This window comes from Lytechinus variegatus, chromosome 3 (assembly GCF_018143015.1).
Source record: "Lytechinus variegatus isolate NC3 chromosome 3, Lvar_3.0, whole genome shotgun sequence".
NCBI classification, from domain to species: domain Eukaryota; kingdom Metazoa; phylum Echinodermata; class Echinoidea; order Temnopleuroida; family Toxopneustidae; genus Lytechinus; species Lytechinus variegatus.
Window position 1 is genome coordinate 74,918,557 of NC_054742.1, and position 13,254 is coordinate 74,931,810.

The 13,254-nt window shown below is 35.1% G+C and overlaps 1 protein-coding gene across 1 annotated transcript in view; it reads left to right on the top strand.

The window, feature by feature from the left end:
- The window catches only part of LOC121411930 (mothers against decapentaplegic homolog 3-like), an 80,828-nt gene that overhangs the window by 36,795 nt on the left and 30,779 nt on the right, over positions 1–13,254 (top strand). The window contains exon 3 of the mRNA XM_041604839.1: positions 1,333–1,526. Coding sequence (XP_041460773.1) covers positions 1,333–1,526 — 194 coding nt within the window. The remainder of the gene's footprint in view (positions 1–1,332; positions 1,527–13,254) is intronic.

Here is a 13,254-nt window from a genome sequence, read left to right on the forward strand (position 1 = left end):
AAAAAGGGAAAAATTCAAAAAGCATAACACTGAAAATTTCATCAAAATTGGATGTAAAATAAAGTTATGGCATTTTAAAGTTTCGCCTATTTTCAACAAAATAGTTATATGAACGAACCAGTTACATCCAAATGAGAGAGTTGATGACATCACTCACTCACTATTTCTTTTGTATTTTATTATATAGAATATGAAATATTTTTATTTTCTTGTCATTGTCATGTGAAATGAAGTTTAAAATGAGTTTCATTTCTCCCTGACCACGTGGAATTCCATTATTATAACATTTTGTGCTTAAAGGCAATGAGGTCCTAATCATCAAATTCGTAAAAATTGAAATATTGTATAATTCAAACAATAAAAAACAAAAGAAATAGTGAGTGAGTTACGTCATCGACTCTCTCTTTTGGATGTAACTGGCTCGTTCATATAACTATTTTGTTGAAAATAAACGAAACTTTGAAATGTCATAACTTTCTTATTTTACATCCGATTTTGATGAAATTTTTAGTGTTATGCTTGTTGAATTTTTCTCTTTTTATTCAAATCAAGTTTTTGTTGGGGTGGACTTGTCCTTTAAGGAATTACTTCCTACCAGTACCCATTTACCTCACCTGGGTTGAGTGCAGCACTCCATGGATCAGTTTCTTGCTGAAGGAAATTACGCCATGGCTGGGATTCAAACCCACGATCCTCTGTTTCAAAGTCCGAAGACTAATCCACTGGGCCACAACGCTCCACATAATTCACTCGATTTCCTCACTCAATATCACTTTTTTTTTAAAGTTTGCTTTGTAATACATATGCCATGTTTTGCCCTAAATGTTTTTGGCTTTACACCAATGATCACTTTTGAAATTAAATTCTGGGACTGTGAACTCATACTGTTTCGCATCTACTAGCCTGTGTACTTTGTTTCCAAACTTTTGTGGCCCGGCCCTCCTCAGTGAGAATTAAGAATAAAGTTAAAATAAGAATAAATAGGAATAAAGAACCCAGTGACTTTAACTTATCAGTTGAACTTGATTCTTTGTTTAATAAATGTAAGGTCCAGATAATAATTCTTTTTGAAACTAGACCCTGATGTAAAAGTTCCCCCTTGATTGTAACTTTTCAACTGTATTGCCATGGTAGTTACAAGGATGGTAAACTTAAAATTGATGGTTAATTGATTTTTTAATAGAGGATTGAACTTCATATTTCATTTATTTGTTACATATGGATAATAAGTGTAAATAAAACATTAACCTCTGTGAAATACTATGAATAGATAAGTTTTCACGTTGATATGTTTTAATTTCAACTTTTTCTGATTGTTGATTTTCTGTATAGATCTCTTGATGGACGTTTGCAAGTGTCTCATAGGAAGGGACTTCCCCATGTGATATACTGTAGACTATGGCGTTGGCCTGATCTTCAAAGCCACCATGAACTCAAAGCTGTTGAACGTTGTGAATATGCCTTTCATCTTAAAAAAGATGAAGTCTGTGTCAACCCTTACCACTATGCACGAGTCGAGACTCCAGGTAAATTATCTTAAATCTACAAGTGAGAGTACTGTGTAATTCAATCCTGTTTAATTTCAAAGTCATGCTTTCGGGGGCAACATAAGTATGGAAGTCGCCCCCAAAATTATTGCCTAGCGATAACATCTCAGTGGCCACATAGTGCCATATGCTCGAGCTCCGCTTGCCATTTAAAAATCATCCAAACTCTGCACTAAAAATCTTGAACAAGCCTTGAAAATAGCTAGCACACAGTTTCAAATTCCCAAGTTCCTTTTTTTTATATTGAATTCATTTGAATTACATAACCAAGGTCAAAGGTCATTTAGGGTCAATGAACTTTGGTCATGTTGGGGGTAATTGTTGAATGGTCATCATAACTGAAAGTTTATGGATATATAGTACATGAAATGTGGACATAGGGGTAATCAAGTATCGCTGATCATCTTGCACAAGTCTTAGATCACATGATCGTGTCAAAGGCCATTTTGGGTCACTGGACATAGTATTTTACTATCATATCAATGTTTTCTTTTGTGAATGATTATTTAAAAGCTGTTTTCAAAGTCAGCACTGCTGCTCTATCAAACACATAATGCAGACGAGACTGCCAGTGGCGTTCAACTTGTTTTACATATTCGTAAAAGAATTAAATATGCTCTTATTCTTGACATAAAACAAATTGTAATTTGATATTTGGCAAATCAGTAGAGTAAGTCACAGACTTTCGGAATATGCAAAAAATTAAATTTCGAAAAATTTGACAATGACAATATTAAAACTGAAAGCTATTTCAGTAGGGCTATTTAAAGGTTAAGTCCACCCCAGAAAAATGTTGATTTGATCGAATAGAGAAAAAATAAAATAAGCATTATGCTGAAAATTTGAACAAAGTTTTTGAAATGTCATCATAACTTAGAAAATATATGGACCTAGTTAATCAAACTTGGACATAAGGTTAATCAAGTATCACCAAACATCCTGCATGAGTGTCATGTCACATGACCAAGGTCAAAGGTCATTTAGGGTCAATGAACTTTGGCCTATTTGGGGGTATCTGTTGAATTACAATCAAAACTTTGAAAGTATGTTGTTCTAGTTCATAAAACTTGGACATAAGAGTAATCAAGTATCACTGAACATCTTGTGCACATTTTAGGTCACATGACCAAGGTCATAGGTCAATGAACTTTGGCTATAATGGGGGTATCTGTTGAATTACCATCATAACTTTGCAAGTTTATTGATATAACTTTTGAAACTTGGACATAAGAGTAATCAAGTATCACTGAATATCCTGTGCAAGTTTCAGGTCACTTGATCAAGGTCAAAGGTCATGTGAGGTCAATGAATTTTGGCCACATTGGGGGTATTTGTTGAATTACCATCCTATCTCTGTAAGTGTATTGGTCTAGTTCATAAAACGTGTAAATAAGAGTAACCGAGTATCACTGAACATCTTGTGTGAGTTATAGTAGTATTCCAAGTCAGCACTGCTGTTATGCTGAATCGCGTGATGCAGGTGAGACGGCCAGAGGCATTCCACTTGTTTACAGATTTGACAATAAGAACCAACTTGACTGAACCATATACAGTGCGTATCAAAAAAGAGTTTTTTTACACTTAGAAAAAATCCTGTAAAATTATATCCTGAAGATTTTTCCACATTTTAACATTGGTTACAGATCCATTCAAGCAAATGACGATATAACTGTCGAGAAATATTTCCGCTTGAGTGAGCATCACTTTTAAAAAGTTAGTGAAAAATGATTTGCGCAGAACTTGGAAATAGTTATGCGAATAAAAGGAGACCTTAATCATGAAGAACACGTGGAATTGGTTTGATGATATCTTTTACCATTTTAAACTCGTTTCCTTGCTCAAAACACTTCGAGGAGTGCATTGCGCCCCACTCCACTCCCTCAAACACCGAGGCCATCTTGACAATATTTGCTTTACACTGAGCTGTGATTTACATGAAATGGCTTAGGCTACATTTTCATTTTATTTATCATTGTCAAGCTAGGTAAAAGTGTGGAGGAAACAAGTATCAAATTAAAATTGAAATATAAACCCACTTTAATGGCACAAACTTAGTGAAAAATGCTAGAGATGTCTGATATAACTTTTGTTCAGATTCAGTTAATGTTGGAACCAATTTTTATTCCAATTCCCGATCCGATTTTCTCCTTTTTTCTTCATTTTTTCCGAACTCCGATTTTTGACCAGTGGGGAAAAAATTGGATCAGAAATACCAAAACATTACAAAAAAAAACATGTGGCGACATGTTTGCCATCAAAATGCGCTGGTGATTTGTTTTGATCTCGGACAAAAGCGGTGGAAGGAAAAGAAGATAAAGGAGAAGAAAATTATGATTTGTTTTTATCTTCGATATTAGCGGCAAGGGAGGTGGAGGAGAAGATGATGATTTGTTTTGATCTCTGACATAATCGGGGAAGAACAAAAAGATGATGATGATAATTGGTGATAATTTGTTTTGATCTCCGACAAAAATGGAGGAAGAAGAAAAACAACGAGAAGACGATATGTTTTGATCTTAAGCGGAGGCAAATAAGATTTAGTTGAATACGCTGACATGCGCGGTAATATTTACGACTATCTGACTTTGCGTCCTCTAAGAGTTTACGATTACCTCCGCCATCATTACGGTATTGTAGAGAAGGTGAATATCATCGTAAACAACTCTGGATAATAATGCGTCTTTTTTGGGAGGTCATGCGACCTTTAAGAGTTTACGATTACCTCCGCCATCACTACGATGTTGTAGAGAAGGTGAATACCATGGTAAACAACTCTGGATAATAATGCGTCTTTTTCGGGAGGTCATGCGACTTTTATCAGTTTGCGATTACCTCCGCCATCACTACGATGTAGAGAAGGTGAATATCATGGTAAACAACTCTGGATGCGTCTTTTTCGGGAGGTCAAGCGACCTTTAAGAGTTTACGATTACCTACGCAATCACTACGATGTTGTAGAGAAGGTGAATATCATGGTAAACAACTCTGGATGATAATGGGTCTTTTTTGGGGGAGGTCATGCGACCTTTAAGAGTTTACGATTTTTTCCGCCATCACTACGATGTTGTAGAGAAGGTGAATACCATTGTAAACAACTCTAGATAATAATGCGTCTTTTTCGGGAGGTCATGCGACCTTTAAGAGTTTACGATTACCTCCGCCATCACTATGATGTTGTAGAGAAGAGGCCTACCGTTGATCGGCGGTAGTGTCGCGCGCTGGAACGTCATTATCTTTTCCTTCCTCTGATTATGTCGGAGATCAAAACAAATCATCATCTACTTCCTCCGCTTTTGTCGGAGATCAAAACAAATTCTGCCATCAGTGTAGCTTGCAGCATTTGTCCACGTGCCGGCCACATACAAATTTTAATGTATTCTTTTGTTTTTAAATATATCTTCCTATCCGAACCGATTTCGATTTTAGGAGCAAAACTTCCGAACCGAACTCCGATCCCGTAATTGCTCTAACTTACAACATTAGATTCAGTTATGTCCTCAGATCCAGCTGGCACACAAAATGGTAAAGGTTGTGCTTACTAAGTGTTGAAATTTCAATTTGGGTAGCAAAATTGTTACAAAATGCTGGAATGTATCCGTTTTATTTCAATCGACTAAAAGTGCAAGGGAAATGTATGAGAAATGTTTCGCAGGGTAAGTTTGATTTCGCCCTTTCTCCTTGACACAGCATGAAAACAAGCATTTCTGGGCAAACAGATTTCTGTGAGCTTTACAAAAATGGACAGTGCTCACTCGAGTGTAACATTCTGTCAAGGGCAAGTCCAAGAATTCGCACGTGTTACGTATGGGACATTTCAGAGGCTGTAATGACCTGAAACATAGTGTTAATTGACTTTGATTAGATTGAATACCCTCATGATGGTAGACATCTAGGAGAAGAATAATCATGAAAAAAATGGTGACATATGACCTTGACCTTGACCTTTTAGAGAGAAAAGATGGGCCGGTATGTATAGGACGCAGAAAGAGACAATTTTTAAAACATTTATTTCAAGTTGAGAATTCTCTGAAAGTATTTCATTTAACAACTTGTAACTTAGTGTGATAGAAGTCATAATATATCTAAGGCAAGTTTCATGTCATAAGTCAAAACCCTCTAATTACAGACTCTAATTAAACAAATTAATAACATGTTACGTATGGGACATTTTGTCCCCATAGGGAATGTACACAATTTTCCCCATAATTAAAAAAATTGAAATAATTAAAAATATGGAAATAACAAAAAGAGTTTCTGTCTTTTAAAATGTTCTATTGAGACATATTTGATATGACTGAAAAGGAAATTAGCCATTTCAACATTTTTTTTCTTGTTTTTCATGGTTTCATGAATTTCTTATGTATTTCTATTGTTTTTTATGTCTTTCACATTTTTCCATTTTCACAATTTTTTCGCTTCAATTGTTTTCATTAATCAGTATTCATAACAAAACAGTCTTTAAAAACTAAAGAAAAGGTAAATAATCACTTTTTAGAGCACTCTTGAAATTTGTTTTCTCCATTCGCTTTGTACACAAATCTCTCTGTTGACATTGTGTGTAAATGTCCCATACGTAACATGTTGTCCCATACGTAACAATTTCTTAATTAACTTTAAATTAAAAAGTAAACTCTATTTTTGAAACTTTTTGGGGTATAACATTTTCATACTTTATAAATTAGAACTTCCCAGAGATGCAACAATACAAGTATTGTATTATGAGAAATAACTTACAAAAACATCCTCAAAATGTTACGTATGGGACATTCCATCCTTGGACAAGACCTAATTTTCATAATTAATTAGATGACACCACATTTTTTCCCTCAAAAGTAATAAGATGTTAGGGGGTCCATGTCCCACCTATGACTAAATCTCAAGTTTTGTTTTTATTTTCTATGAGTTTTTATAATTGTCCCATACGTAAAGCCCATTTTACCAATTATGCAAATTAGGTGCCCCAAATTAGCATAAATATGCATATTATCACATTTTTCTTTATGAAAATTTTAAAATTCAACATTTGGGCTTTCTTACCCCACCAAAGATAACTTCTTAAATTAAAGATGAAACTTTTACTTCCATTAGATAGATGAGACCCAAACCCAAGATTATATGTGAAAAATTACCCACATGTTGTATATTTTTTAATTCCCAGGGCTTTTTCAAAGTGTAAACTTTTTTTTGATATGCACTGTAGTATTGATAAAATGCTAATTCCACGTGTTCGGGAAGGAATTAATTTTGGTTCACTTGACAATGAGGAGAAAAATAGAAAATATTTCATATAATGAAATACAAAAGAAATTGTGAGTGGATGATGTCATCAGTCTCCTCATTTGCATGAGGACCAGATGTGCATATAGCTGTTTTGTGAAATTAAGCGAAACTTCAAAATGTCATAACTGTTTTATTTTTTATCCGAGTTTGATGAAATTTTAAAGTTATGCTTGGTGGATTTTTCTATTTTTATTCAAATCAATTTGTTTAGGTGGACTTGCCCTTTAACTGAAAATTAATTCCTGGTGACTTTTTGTGGGTTTTGCTGGTCACATACAGAGTACATGTCCCCTGAGAATTATTGTTATCCATTGCACTCACATGAAAGGTAATGTATAGGACTATGTAGGGACAGTGATTTTCCGTGATCGCGGAAAACGGACGGAATTAACGGAAAAGGCCTTTTGAAACGGAAAGTGGCATTTCAAACGGAAAATCATGGAAAACGTACTTTCCTTCAAAATACACAGAATAGCAACAGAAATTACTCCAAAATAACAACAAAATGAGAATATTAAATGGCCACAAAACCCCAGAAAGCACGATCTCACTTCGCTACAATCACACATCGTGACTGCTCTCGACATCAGCACACTCGATAGTACCCCGCGCCACGCCCATACCCGGACGGCCAGGTTGAGCTTCACATCGCTTCATATCGCTCAACTGCACGGTCGTGTGTTGCTGCCCTCTACGTCTAAGATGTAACAGCATGATATCATGGTCTTAAAATCCAAGATGGCGGATTGGCGAAAGTCGTTGACTGATGATAACCATGTCCAAAAAAAACCCCAAATTATCGATGAAATTTAATTTCACCGTAAAATAATGCTAATTATGTGAAAGGTGAGGATGTATGCATGCTAAATATGTTTGAAAAATTATTAAATGCACCCGAATAGATCCGATTAGAATGGATTCTATTGTGTTGTTGGTACAGTAGCAGATACAAATTTTGGCCAGTTCGAGTGTACGCGCTGTGATTTTGCTATTCAATGTGTAAACGGAATTGTCACTTTTCCATGTGTACAAAGTCAATGGGGAAACGGAATTTCCGTTTTCTGACATGCTGAAAAGGAATTTGAGATTTTCTGAAACGGAAAATCACTGTCCCTAACTATGTCGCCTCCAAAAATCACTGGTTTTCCAGTCTCTGTTCTGTTCTAAGATAAATGAGCCTAATACAAGTTTACAGGGCAAAATTGAATTAAAAACATTTTTTAGTACTATATGAGGTCCATTCCATTGTGACTTATGGGACAATTCATAATTTTTTTTCATACAACTGAAGTGCATGTCTGGAATACTAGCTGCACAAATATGGATTTACTTTATTAAACTGTAAGAAGAATATTGAGCACTTTTAGAAACGTACGTCGACATAGATGAATGGTACGAGATGACATTTTGTGGCATTCCATATGCGTCAGGTCCTCACACATGTCCACTATCAGAATCGAGAACCTCGCCACATCCGTTTTGCGGTTCTCCTAAATCATAGTCGACGTGCACGTGAGTGACGTCATTTTAACCGTTCAAGCCCAGTATGAAGATCAAGCTTCCCCTTTTGAAACACAGTTTTTAGTGACTTTTCTCAAAATGAATGTAAGTTGTACGATGCATTATGTTTATCTTATTTGAAATTGCTTTCTGAGCTCCAAAATATATGTTGTACATGTATGTATCATAACAAGCGTAAAAAGGAATCAGAGCAAGTGTGCACAAGTTGCACCTTCGCATCACCCGACCGGGTCGCCAGGCGATGGTACACCAGATCTTCCGGGTCGGGCAGCGTGTCATGACCCGCCAGTTATCGCGCTGTTTCACATGGACATACTTACACGTACAAGTCGAGTGAAATCTAAAGTATTCGCATCTGTAGTGAACAAAGGGCAGACGACGACGTTGACTCGAACGATCAGACGACTGCTACGTCGTTCTCGTTCCCTGCTCCTGAAACTCTATTGAAACTTACTATATACAAAAATGTATGCTTTCAGTTTGGTTGCAAAAAAAGCTTAGAACTTGTCAGCTGGCTTTAAGGACTGTAATCAAATAAGTACAAAATAATAACAATTACAGTAATGTATATTTAGCACACAGATGAACAATTAGAATTAGAATGTACACACTTTACATTGTGACTGATGGGACATAATGATTGGACATATTTGTTACAGATTGGACAAATAAATGTTGCTTTTCTCTATTCGTCTCGCACAGTATGGTAAGAAAATGACCTTTACAGTGTTTTATATGTAAGCAAATTAAGATATTTATACTGCCATGAAGTATATCAATATTGTTTTATACCTTCTTTTGAGTGGAACGCTGATATTTATCATTAAGTTGATGTTTATGATAAAACAGATATGAGTGCACATGCAAATTTTTGACAAAGTAATGAAAATTTTGGCATGAATTATTACTTTTAAAAAAATTATTAACTGGACTAACCAGAAAATAATTGCAGTTGATTCCTACTATCTAATCTACATGTATAGTAAAAAGTGTATTCATTTACATGGAAGATTTTCCCATTGTCTGTGCAAAAAAATATGAAAATAATTGATTTTCATGAAAAATCCAAGATGGCTGCAAAAAATTGCCAATTTGGAACTCCATGGGACATGATTTGGCAAAGGGAACATCAAGATACATTACAGTCCGACCTCTCTTATCCAGATCTCTCTTTTGTCCGTAAGCACACTGGGCGAGATTTTTTTTCTTTTTTTTAATTCAATATACCGGTAGTACATGAGGAAATGAGATTTCAATCTGAACTCAATCCTATATGCAAACTCACTTTGATGACATATTTCCAATACAGTCCACCTAAAACAACGTTATTTTTCATGAAAATATCTCACCCAAATCACCGAAAGAGCTTAGGAAGGATAATTTTCCAGTAAATCAGGGCGCAGCGCAAACATTTCATCACATTCTCTTTTTGTTTCTCGGGAAAAACGACACATGTCTCGCTAGCTAGTGGACTGTACATGTATACACTTCAGGCAGTACAAAAAATGGTTTAAAAAATATATCATGGGGGTACATGTGAACCGTATTATTATCACTAATTCTTTTTTGCCAGCTGCTTGGGTTGATATGTAGTCTATTTCATAATACCTTGCTACAAACTGTAAAAGTGGAAATTTTTGTGGATTTTTCGGCAAGGTTGGCGAGCGCGAATTTATGAGCATCTATTTCAATGCAAGTTTTGCACTGCTGTTCAATTGCGTGTATTGTTTTGGCAAAGAGATTGCATAATTTGACCTATAGAGGGCGACATTTAAGCGATAAAGCTTGAGTTCCAAAATCATATGCATCGCGAGAATTTTTTTAACAGTCGCAGATTGATATTTAAATCATGATTTTGGTTGAAATAAGAATTGCTTTTGCGGTTCGATTGGTGAGTGTTAAGATCTGTTTAGTATTTAGGAAGACGTTGGGTACATCGCCCAGGTTTGTTGATTGATCCCATGCACTTTGAATAGCTGTAATTCTCCCGGTCCTTACCCGGCGCTCGGCCATCTTTCCAAACTAGCAGTGCCTCTGTTTTGCCTTCCCCGATGTCCACCTCACAAGGAAATGGCTCATGATTGGATTAAAACAATGCTGAATTACACAGCTTTAGAGCATGAATTATGATCAGAAAATAAGGATTTCACTGCTGAAATGTTAATTAAAACCATTCACAGATTCAGAAGAAGGAAGTGACTTTGTGATTATGGAATGTGCAGCGCGAATTCAACAACCCATGAATAAGTTTTGAAGCCGCCAATTGCGAATATTAATCCCGTGAAAATAACAGCGTTTATAGTAGTAGCCAGCCAGCCGGTGTGGGAATGGCTCTCACAAGTTTTTGAATATCTTTTTATAAATTGTTTTTTTGCTCTAAAATTTGCATTAATGTTATGTTGAATATTATATTTTTAATTTCAATGTTCATTTTCATCTTTTATAGATCTAATAAAATCTAACAGCAACAGAGTGGAGATACTATTGTCATCAAGCAGAAAAAAAGAGATTTTCTGTAAATAGTTCAGGATGTTAGAAAGATACACGATACTTCTTTCTCAAGTCTTAGGAAAATCGTCTGAACAGACCAACAGTATCTATCCTTGTTTAAAAATAATCTGATGAAATTTCCACTGCACCAAATGTACATCAGCCTATGTTTGGTGCTAAAAACAAGTGAAGAAAGTGCATGTAGGCCTACTTGGTTTGTTTGAAATATATTCTGTCATCACCTTGTTCATTCAGCAAATAATGATACAAGTGATCCTTGTTAGAAGGAAGCTGTCATCATTGGATATAATTACTTCATTACCGCTAGGATTTCATCAACCCTGGAAGAAGTGCCCTTCCTCTCTGTACTAACCAATCATTTACAAAAAGAAAATAAAAAGATCAGTAATTATTGCTGAGATATTGTATCCTCACTAAAAATACATATGCTATGCAAGAGTTCTTGAGAAAGGAAGATCTGCAGAAGAAAAACATCCTCTAGCTTTAATTAGATTGGCAAGTACAGTGTATGAATACTGCTTTTCATAATGAAGGGGAGAAGGATATCAGTAATTATTGGAGTTGACATGAGCTTGAATTCATAGTTTGCACAGTAACCTCCACCTTTGACATGTGTGATTTGATCTAGATTAGAATCTAAAGTCCTGTATGACCCATTCTCATCTTCTTAAACCAGTTTAGTGGAAACCAGTAAATTTAAACATGTGATGAAAGCCACCTTGCGATGTGGTTTTTCAAGACCGTTTTGCCTTGCTATACTGGTAGGAGAATTCACAACCATTCTTCGGGAAGGGATCTTTGCACATCAAGAGAATCACATTGCATCAAAATCTCAAATTTCATTTTAAGGTCAAAGTTAAGGGTTTTGCCAGATCCAGTCACATATGTGTGTCCATGAGGATGATGGGGTCAAAGATCTTTTAGGGGTCAAAAGTTCAAATATTATGAGCTTAATACTAAATAGGTTCATTATTGCGGATTGAAATAATCGCTAGAGGGTATTCATTTGTCTCGCAATCTACTATGGTCAACAAGGAAATTCGTGATCACTCTCGCAAAAAGTGTTGACCATAGTAGGTTGGGAGACAAATGAATACCCTCTGGCAATTATGAGCTTATATCAATTCTTTTTTTAATGAAGTTTTTGTATAACTTGCTCTCATTTCTTTATTTCTCCATCAGTTATGAACGCACTTGGTTCAAATGATCCTTGGGTAATACCACATGTGTGTTCATGAAGATGATAAGTTCAAAGGTCATCGCAGGGTCAAAAGATTTATTGCATATTTTTTTCATTGTAAAATCAGGCGGGACAAGTGGTTCACGAACCACCTTATAACAGGTTATCTATCAGCATTGAGTATATTCCTTCATAATTTTTGTCAACCCAAGTTATGGGATTTGCATTACAAGTATTAATGGGAAGGCATGTAAAAATTTATTTAAAGGACAAGTCCACCCCAACAATAACTTGATTGGAATAAAAAGAGAAAAATTCAACAAGCACAACACTGAAAATTTCATCAAAATCGGATGTAAAATAAGAAAGTTACAACATTACAAAGTTTCGCTTCATTTCACAAAATAGTTATATGCACATCTCGGTCGGTATGCAAATGAGGGAACTGATGACATCACTCGCTCACTATTTCTTTTGTATTTTATTATATGAAATATGAAACATTTTGATTTTCTCGTCATTGTCATGTGAAATGAAGTTTCATTCCTCCCTGAACACGTGGAATTCCATTATTTTAACATTTTGTGCTTCAGGCAAGGAGGTCCTAATCGTCAAATTCGTAAAAATTGAAATACTGTATAATTAAATCAATAAAAAACAAAAATAGTGAGTGACACCATCGACTCATTTGCATGTAACTGGCTCGTTCATATAACTTTTTTGTTAAACAAAACTTTGAAATGTCATCATTTGATGATATTTTCAGCATTGTGCTTGTCTGATTTTTCTCTATTGATTCAAATCAACATTTTTCTGAGGTGGACTTGACCTTTAAATCCTTTTACTATGTGCCACAAAGCTTATATTGAAAGCATTCAAAGATAATGGAAAAAAATAGTGAAAATGTAAGAGGAGTCTGCTCATTACCAAGTCTGTTGATTATATTTCTCATTTTCTGCAATTTTATTATTTTTTTGAACCCCCCCAAAAAAAATTTTCTGTGTTCACTCAAGCATGAATAAATCTTATTTTTTTAATGGTATTTGAAAGATAAAACTTCAGAGCATCTATGAACAACAAAATATAGACATCATAATTTGAAATCAAATTTTAATTAACTTTTCAGAACTGTCCCGTTTTTATTGATAGTCACTATAGTACAGGGTTAAGGAAATTCTATCATGTGGTAAAAAAAAGGGTATAGGGGGTTAAAGA